Raw genomic sequence first — 9,013 nt, forward strand, 5'->3', positions numbered from 1 at the left:
TGATTTTTTACAGAGAGGAAGGGTGAGGGATAGAGAGTTAGAAACATAGATGAGAGAGAAACATTGATCAGCTGCCCCCTGCATACCCCCTATTGGGGATGTGCCTGCAACCAAGGTACATGCCCTTGACCGGGATCGAACCCGGGACCCTTGAGTCCGCAGGCTGACGCTCTATCCACTGAGCCAAACCGGTTAGGGCTTCTCTCCTACTTTCCATCTTTTAATCTTTTCTACTCTCTGGAAGATTTCCTTGACTTTATCTTCATATAATTTTTTGGAATGTATATCATCTATTTGATTTTTTTACTTAAAAATTTTCCCATATTCCTTTTTAATAAAAGCATCTCATTTTTATGATACAAACGTCTTCTCTCTTTGAAGATATTAGATTTGGGGGATTGTTTTCTGCTGCTCCCCACATTGTCCCTGCTCTCTCTGTTCCTTAAGAGTGAGACGCTGAGAGGCTGATTGTCAGGGTGTGCAGGGCAGAGCTAGGGGCCAGGAGTCCTTGGGGTAAGTATTACAGTGGCAGCCAGGTTTGTCATTGTCTCCTCTCCTCCCCCGTCCACCTACCCACCGGTCCACCTGCCAGACATCACACCAAGTCTTTTCTTGGGCCTCTCCAGGTCATTTCCTCAATGCAGGTGAACTCTGATGTCCTGTCAACAGCAGGGCTGGGGTGGTGTGGCCTACTGGTCCAGTTGGTTGAATGCAAACTTTCCGCTATTCCCTGTTTTTGCCTCTTCCCCTATTTCTGCAGGAGCTGGGTCCCTGTCCTGAGCCCTCCGTGGACACTGGAGTTGCAGTTTTCACTTCTCTGATGAGGCAGAATCACTTGATATTTGCTTTGAGTCTTCCAATCATATGTTGACCTCCCTCATTTCTATCCTTCGCCCCCCTTCACTATAATTTTAGTTTTAGGAGGAAGAGGAGTTTGATGCATGCATTTATTCTGCTTTGTTTAATGGAAATCCTTTTTTTAATGTCATGTAAAATGACCAGCTTTCCCTTCTTAGGAAGGACTGCCCTCTTCTGAGATCACATGCTTCTTCCTTTCTTTCTGCTGTGAAGTAATGGAATATGAGGAGGTGGTTAGGGGTCTTTTTTTTTTTTAAGTTGACCCCAAAATGTATTTTAATATTTTACTGGTCTGTGAAATCTAAAATCAGAAAACTTATGACCTAGGCTTTTTTTTTTTTCCTGCTTTTCTTTTAAATAAGCTGACTCTAAGTGGAGTGACAGTGGCCAGAGCCAGGATAGGATTGAGGGAAATGTTTTGTCAAGCTGAGAGAAATTTGAACATAGGCAGAAAGAGGGCTGACGAAGTTAGTGTAGCAGAATATCAGACAACGAATAGAGGCCTTTCCTAGAGGACCACTAAGGCAGCAGAGGGATGGGCTTGTGCGAAGGGGTTTATTCACTTGCCACAGGCAGGTGACTGCCCTTAAAGCTCCCGGGCAGGGACAGGGATGGGCTACGCTTCCTAAAGTTGGAGGCAGGGGCGTCATCTCTTGGCTAGTTGGGGAGGCCATGCTCTGAGACATGTTTCCACAATTTCTCCTAACTTTTCTTTCCTGGTTATCTGTTTTAAAGAATTAAAATGGGGTAAAGAGGGGGTGTAATTGTGTGTGGAAGTGGATATGCGATTCCCTGAGGAATGGAGCTGGTTGCCCGTCCAGCCAGCATCTGAAGCTGAGCCCGATCACCAACAGTCTCCCCTTCTTTCCCCAGGACTGGTCCAGATCCCGGTGAGCATGTACCAGACTGTGGTAACCAGCCTCGCCCAAGGCAACGGGCCGGTGCAGGTGGCCATGGCCCCTGTGACCACCAGGATAGCAGACAGCACAGTCACCATGGACGGCCAGGCTGTGGAAGTGGTGACGTTGGAACAGTGACATGCGGCCAGATCGTGGCATCGTTTTCTAGTCTACTTCAGAAATTTTTACACATTGCAGAGGTGCAATCAAATGGAATTAAGTCTCTCGACTTTGGAAGAAAAGTGTTGTTAACCCTTTTTTAAAAAAGGAAGAAAGGCAGCGGATTTTGGAATTGCATTTTTTAAAGCACCACTCGATTTTCTGGGATTGGTGGAGGAAGACACTGCGCTGTCAGTTTCACTGTCCCTAAAAAGCCAAATTGTGGCAGGACTTCTTTCTGCAAAAACATGTGTGTATACTTATGTGTGTGTATGTGCGAATGTGAATATATGTATATGTGTACATATGGATATACACATTTACATATATATAAAGTATATATGTGTACATATATATATACATATATATATATATATATGAAACCCGCATGGAATTATCTGTATGAAATTAAGGTGCGCTGTGGAAGAAAATAATTCACCCAGTTTAGTGGGTGTAGGGTACGTGGCCGGACACAGTCACTGATTTTTGTTCATACCAGGGTCATGCGTTGAGCTACTGACAAACTCAGGTGGAGGTGACCATGGCCTTCACCAAAGCTGCCTCCCAGTGGCCACCCAGAACTCTCCCTGCTGGACTCACCTGAGGAAGGAAGTTCCAGAACTGGGGGGTTCCAGAAAGTGTGCTTGCAAGGTCCAGGGGCCCCATGGCCTGGCAGCTGAGACGCTCCTCGGGCTGGCCCAGGTGCTGACCTTGCCACAGGCAGGTGAATGTCCTTCAAGCTCCCGGGCAGGGACAAGGTTTCCTCCACCTCCCCTCACCTCTTCGCAGGAAACCTCTTGATCTCATGACTGTTAAAATACTGCTCTGGGTTTAAGGTCAGTCCTGAAGTGGTCATGTATATGAACTGAAGGTAACAGAAGTATTAAGGGTTTGAGGAGTGTGTGCGCATTGTGTGTGTGGGTGTGTGGAGGGGGAGAGAACGGGAGGGCGAGTGGGAGGGTTGGAAGGGAAAGGAAGGAGGGAGAGAAAAACACAGGGTTCACCAGTGGAAGCAGTTTTCTACTTCCTCTCACTCGGTAGCTCTGCAGAGAGGAGGTGGGAGCTGACGGGCACCTGCCGGGAAGGCTGGCCATCACGCCGGGCTGGGGCATAAGAAGAGAAAAGACAGGACGGGTGTTTCCTGAGCTCTGGGATCAGGCCCTCAGAAGGGACCTCACGTCCTGGTGGGCCCAGGCCCCGCACAGCTGCCTCCTCACGGTGCCCCTGGGTCTGGGCTTCTCTAACTCTTCAAGTCGGGTTTCTCAGCTGCAAGCCCTGCGTCGCCAGGGGCTACATTCACCTGACTTTTCGACAGGCCAAATCTCCGCTCCTCGAGTACAGGGACAACTCTTCCCCCTCCTCCCGGGCCCCCCACGTGTGATAGTGTATTTAATGTGTTTTTTTAACGCAACATTAAAAAATTATTCCTGTCTTGCTCAGCCTTTGAGAAAAGTTTCAGATTCTTGTATTTGCTTGTTTTATATAAAATTATCCAATGTTCTTTGTATGTTTTTTTCTGTACGTAATGGGGGGAGGGAAGGGAAATTTACATATAAACAGTCTAGTTCTATAATTTGTTATTTTTATAATTATTATTTTTTACCGCCATTGTGAAGCTGTCCAGGGACTTTAAAGTCCATGATCCTTTGTGGTGAAATAACCTCCTACTAGTTTGAGAAATTGCCAAGAAGAAGAAAAGCAAAACCCAAGTAGCAGAGCATGGATTCTGTGTTGTTTTCCATTCTGTCTATTACTGCCTCATTCAATAAATAGTCAAAAATGTGGCAACAGGAAGTGGGACTGTTCATCTCTATAGGAGCACTTAGTCTCTAGGAGCTCTTGGGTGGCTTGTTCTGCTTTGTAAACGGTGCGTGTGGAGCTCTGTAAGGAGCGTGCCAGGATCTCCTGCCCGTTTACGTCACCAGAGCAGCTCCATTAACTCAGTTCTATGAAATGCTGACCTGGGCAGGAGCATCTTGTTTGAAGAATCCTAAAGGCGGTTTGAAAAACTCTATGCTGGAGTCCTTTTTCTAGGGGTTTATTGCATTCCACATTAAACGTCAGGATGGGTGCAGCCCTGGCTGGGTAGTTCAGTTGGTTAGAGCATCATCCCCATACACCAAGGTTGCAGGTTCGATGCCCGGTCAGGGCACGTACAAGAATCAACTAATGAATGCATAAATAAGTGGAGCAAATCTCTCTTTCAAAAATTAATAAAACATTTTTTAAAATATATTTCATTGTTTTTTTTACAGAGAGGAAGGGAGAGGGATAGAGAGTTAGAAACATTGATGAGAGAGAAACATAGATCAGCTGCCTCCTGCACACCCCCTACTGGGTATGTGCCCGCAACCAAGGTACATGCCCTTGACCGGAATCAAACCTGGGACCCTTGAGTCCGCAGGCTGACGCTCTATCCACTGAGCCAAACCGGTCAGGGCAATAAAACATTTTTTAAGTCAGGATGGGTGACGGTGCCTGTGCACGTGGGCTCTCCCCACGGGAGTGGTCAGTGTTGCAGTGGGTTATCCTGGGTTCTCACAGTCACCGCTTTAACGTCCCTCCTGCCACATCCCCAGCTTCAGGCCCTTCCTGCCTCCCTTCCCCCCAGGACGGTTTTGCACTTCCAAGCTTGTGCCACTCTATGCCTCAGCCTGGAATGATGCCTCCTGGCCGCCTCCACCACCCCTTTCTTTTTGGTGTTGGATATTTGGGTCAGTGTCCAGGTCATGATTATTGGAATATTTGAAGGGGGAAGTCACCAGGTGTTTTCCTGGATGACAGTGGCTTGATAAAGCCAGTGCCACCTCTTCCCCTTGCACAAGTGGCACATCGTCACCTATTTTCAACCAGGAGGACGGGCCAGAGAACGAGGATTGATTATAGCCAAACCAACCAAGCATCACTGCCATTGGCCACCCATGAACAGCTGGGTTGCCTGAAGTACCTCCTTATGGGAACGCCTTCTCAGAGGGGCCTTACGATACACCATACATCCCGTTGGCCTGGCAAGACCCAGGCGCCTTTTCAACAAGCATGTGTGGAGCCTGGTGAGCCTGGTGGAGACCTTGGCTTCCATTACTGCCCGTTACCAAAGGAGCTGCTAACTCTGCTGCCCACAGGGACCAGGTAGGTGAAATCAGTGCATGAAGTGGAAGTAGTTCAGGTGTGAGAGGAAAGGGCATGATGGAGACAGGCAGGTGGGGAGCATGTGTCCAAAGAGGACAGCCTCCTGCGTGCGGGAGGAATATGGACCCAGGAGCCCCATCTTCAAAATTTTCCAAAGAAGGCAAGGAGTCCAGACTTAGGAATGAATCTCCTAATTGCAACAATAAAAAATCCTTTAGCTATTCTGCAAGCAAAATAAAGCCCAGCTGTAGACCAGGTCTGGCCCGTGGGTCAGTTTGGTTTATCCCGGATGCTGCCATGTGCCAAGTGGAGAAAGCATGGCCATTGCCCTTGAGAAACAAGATGAGAAGAGGAGTCGTTGCTGTGAACAGATCCCTGCAGCTCCGTGTGGTGAGACCCCATCTGAACCAAGTGCTGTAGAGGACGAGTTGTTATCTCATATTTGGGGTCTTCGTTAAGTGTAGCATCTGGGCCAAGGACAAGGATCTGGTTTTCATAGAAACCAAGACACTGGGCTACAGACTTTTAGCTCTAAGTCCCACATCTGAGAAACCCATTGGCGATGCTGGTGACTGCTAGAGTGACCCGAATTCAGTGGGCGAGCCGAGGACAGCCGAAAAGTCAAGGAAGAGGGGGAGCTCGCCTGTAGCTCAGGCTGCCGGGGTGCCCACCCCTCACTCAGACCCCAGTGAGGCTCGTGTCCAGCGTTTCTAATGTGGAAGCGGGCCTGCACCTCGGCATTCACCTTCCTGCCTGTCCACGGCCATTCCCCTCCCCTCCTCACTAATGCCCCTGAAGCCTCAGCTGAGGGTGCGGCAGAGTTGTACCAAGACTGGTGGGTCCCTTTGGTGTCGGCACCAAAATTCAACAGGGAAGACACTGACAATGATTTGGAGCAGAGGCTGCATGGGGTGAGGAAGAAGGGCTCACATTTCTCCTCTCCCCTCAATCTCAAAGGGCTGTGGCCTCAGCACAGCTGATGCTCAGATGCCAGTCAGGGGCCCCGCCGTGCTTTCCCGCTGGCCTCTGCCACTTGCTCCAGTTTGGCAGCTCCCAGGGAAGATCTGCTCTGGGTGGTGGAGGGTGGTGGAGGCAGTCCCGGGGGAGATGTGGCTGAAGGACTTGACTCTGAAATAGCTGGAGAAAGACCTTTCCACCTGCCATTCCACTCCTGGGCTGCTGGGCCCTGAGTGCATCCTCAACCCACTTTGAACTTGAGTTTCTCCCTCTTGAGAACCGCTGGGCCATTAGCAAACATTTGTCAAAACTGCCTTGGAGTGTGTTTCTGCTGAGTTGAGGGGGTAGAGGGTAGGGGAAGGGGCAGGGATAGTATCAGCAGAGGGCAAACCTGCATCCCCTGAGCCTGGGGCTTGCCCAGAGCAGCCTGGCAGGCACAGGCCTGCAGCCCCAGCCCTGTCCAGAGGCTTCACTGGCTTATTTACTACTTAGTGGGAAAGGCTAGATCTGCCCTCCCCCCAAAGGTAATGCACGTGTGAATAAAATTGTTGGTGCAAATTAACCCAACTGGGTGTCAACTCAAATTTGTTTTGAATTTACCTACCCTTTAGGAAACGAATAGTTATGAATAATTACCAATTACTAAATGGCTGCTCTGCAAAATACTTTACACCTTTATTTCTAATCTTCTCCACAGCCCTGTTAGATTCCATTTTATTGATGTGGGAACTGGCAGTCTCCCCAGGTGAATGTGGAACTCGTGAAAGGAGGGCTGGGGTCGAACTCTGCTATGTCTGTCTCTGGAAGCTCTGCTCTCTGTGCCAACCACGCAAGGGGCAGGCAACAGAAAACAAGCTGTGTGTCTAGACCAGGGGTGGGCAAACTTTTTGACTCGAGGGCCACAATGGGTTCTTAAACTGGACCGGAGGGCCGGAACAAAAGCATGGATGGAGTGTTTGTGTGAACTAATATAAATTCAAAGTAAACATCATTACATAAAAGGGTACGGTCTTTTTTTTTTTTTTAGTTTTATTCATTCCAAACGGGCCGGATCCGGCCCGCGGGCCATAGTTTGCCCACGGCTGGTCTAGAGTCTCATTTTTAAAACTAGAGGCCCAGTGCATGAAATTCGTGCATGGGGAGTGTCCCTCAGCCCAGCCTGCACCCTAATCTGGGACCCCTTGGGGGATGTCCGACTGCCAGTGGAGGCCCAATCCCTATGGGACTACTGGCTCCTACCTGCTCACCTGCCTGCCAGCCTGATCGCCCCCTAACCGCTCCCCTGCCGGCCTGATCACCCCCAACTGCCCTCCCCTGCTGGCCTGATCACCTCCAAATGCCTTCCCCTGCAGGCCTGGTCACCCCAACTGCCCTCCCCTGCCAACCATCTTGTGGCGGCCATCTTATGATGATGTGATGGTGGCCATCTTGTGATGACGTCGCACATGACGCCACCTAGGCTTTTATTATATAGGATAACCTCCAGGTGAGCGCTGAGCAGCATGTGCAGCCTCTCCCAGTGGTAAGTGTGGTGCCATCCATGGTCCTTGCGAAGGACTTGCCATACCCAGAGCAGCTTCCCGGTGGCTGGGCCTTTTTGTCATATGCACGCACACAAACACACACAGGAACTTGCATACAGCAGGCTCTCAATACATCTCATCAGATGAGTGGCCCTAGTTTCCCAGAAAATTTGGAGAACGCAAAACATCCACTCCACACATTCTTATTACTAAAAAACTCCTGCAAAAGTTCAATGTTAATATTGTTAAATAATTAGATGTGAAAATGTTAATTTTATTCCTAAGAAAAATCTGTGAGATCCTACCAAGGGTGAAGGCTAGTGAAGATGCTAGTGCCTGAACACATTCTTGGGCATGAGCAGCTACATTATGTTTTTTCTTTTAAAAGTCCCAAGGCCCACTCTAGGTGGTTTGGCTCAGTGGAAAGAGCGTCGGCCTGCGACTGAAGGTTCGATTCTGGTCAAGGGCATATGCCCAGGTTGCGGGCTCAATCCCCAGTACTGGAGGCAGCCAATCGATTCTCTCTTATCATTGATGTTCCTATCTCTCCCTTCCTCTCTGAAATCTTAATAAAAAAAAATTTTTTTTTAATGAGTAGGTATACTTAAAAAAAAAAAAAGCCCAAGGCCCAAACGAGAGAGAGAGAGAGAGAGAGAGAGAGAGAGATCAGTTAATGTTAAAGCCCAAGAAGTTCCCTGCAAGGAGGCCAAGCCAAACCTTGGCTAAGACTCTTAGTTGGTTCTATGCCCCATTCTGTGCTCCCTGGTGCCTTTGTGCAGAAGAGAACTTCAAAGCTGCGAGGGAGGGACGGTAGCCACCACACCTGGTTTAGGCCTGGAGAAGCCCAGTGCCACCCGCTGGTGTCATTGCACCCAGACTGCTGACTCTTGGTGGGCTCATCTCTCCCCCTCAGCCCCCCATACACACACACACACACACACACACACACTGCATTCTGCTCTCTGAGCTCCTCCTGCCCAGATTCTCAAAACCTAAAAGTTTTCATCTATACCTTATGTAGAAATTCACCTATAATTCTGGAATTTACCAATTTTTTTTGCAGAAAAGAGCCATAAAGGCATAGTTTGGCAGCCCATCTGCCCCTTCCCACCATCCCCAATAGCCTCAAGGCTTTTAGAAACAGCTTTATTGAGATAATTTACTTACTACTAAGCCCATCAATGGTCTTTAGTGTTTACAAAGTTGTGCAACCATCACCATAATCTTAATTTTAGAACATTTTCCTAACCACCCCTCCCCCCCGAACCAGCCAAAAGGAAAGGTGTTGTTTTTAAAACTTTCCCCCCCGCCCTAGCCAGTTCAGCTCAGAGGAAAGAAGGAAAGAGTGTTGGCCTGGGGACTGAAGGGTCTTGGGTTCGATTGCGGTCAAGGGCACGCACGTAGGTTGCAGGCTTGACCCCCAGCCCTGACTGGGGCGTATGCAAAGGCAACCAATCCATATGTCACATCAATGTTTTTCTCTCTGTG

General features: G+C 48.9%; 1 protein-coding gene across 6 annotated transcripts in view; it reads left to right on the forward strand.

Moving 5' to 3' along the window:
- Positions 1–3,710, forward strand: part of NRF1 (nuclear respiratory factor 1) — a 95,958-nt gene extending 92,248 nt beyond the window's left edge. For all 6 annotated transcript variants that reach the window (XM_014541845.1, XM_014541843.1, XM_014541844.1 and 3 more), the window contains one exon: positions 1,732–3,710. In XM_014541845.1, the coding sequence (XP_014397331.1) occupies positions 1,732–1,895 (164 nt within the window). In that variant the 3' untranslated portion in view covers positions 1,896–3,710. The remainder of the gene's footprint in view (positions 1–1,731) is intronic.
- Positions 3,711–9,013: the final 5,303 nt, after the last annotated feature.

This window comes from Myotis brandtii, unplaced genomic scaffold (genome assembly GCF_000412655.1).
Source record: "Myotis brandtii unplaced genomic scaffold, ASM41265v1 scaffold280, whole genome shotgun sequence".
Lineage (NCBI taxonomy): Eukaryota > Metazoa > Chordata > Mammalia > Chiroptera > Vespertilionidae > Myotis > Myotis brandtii.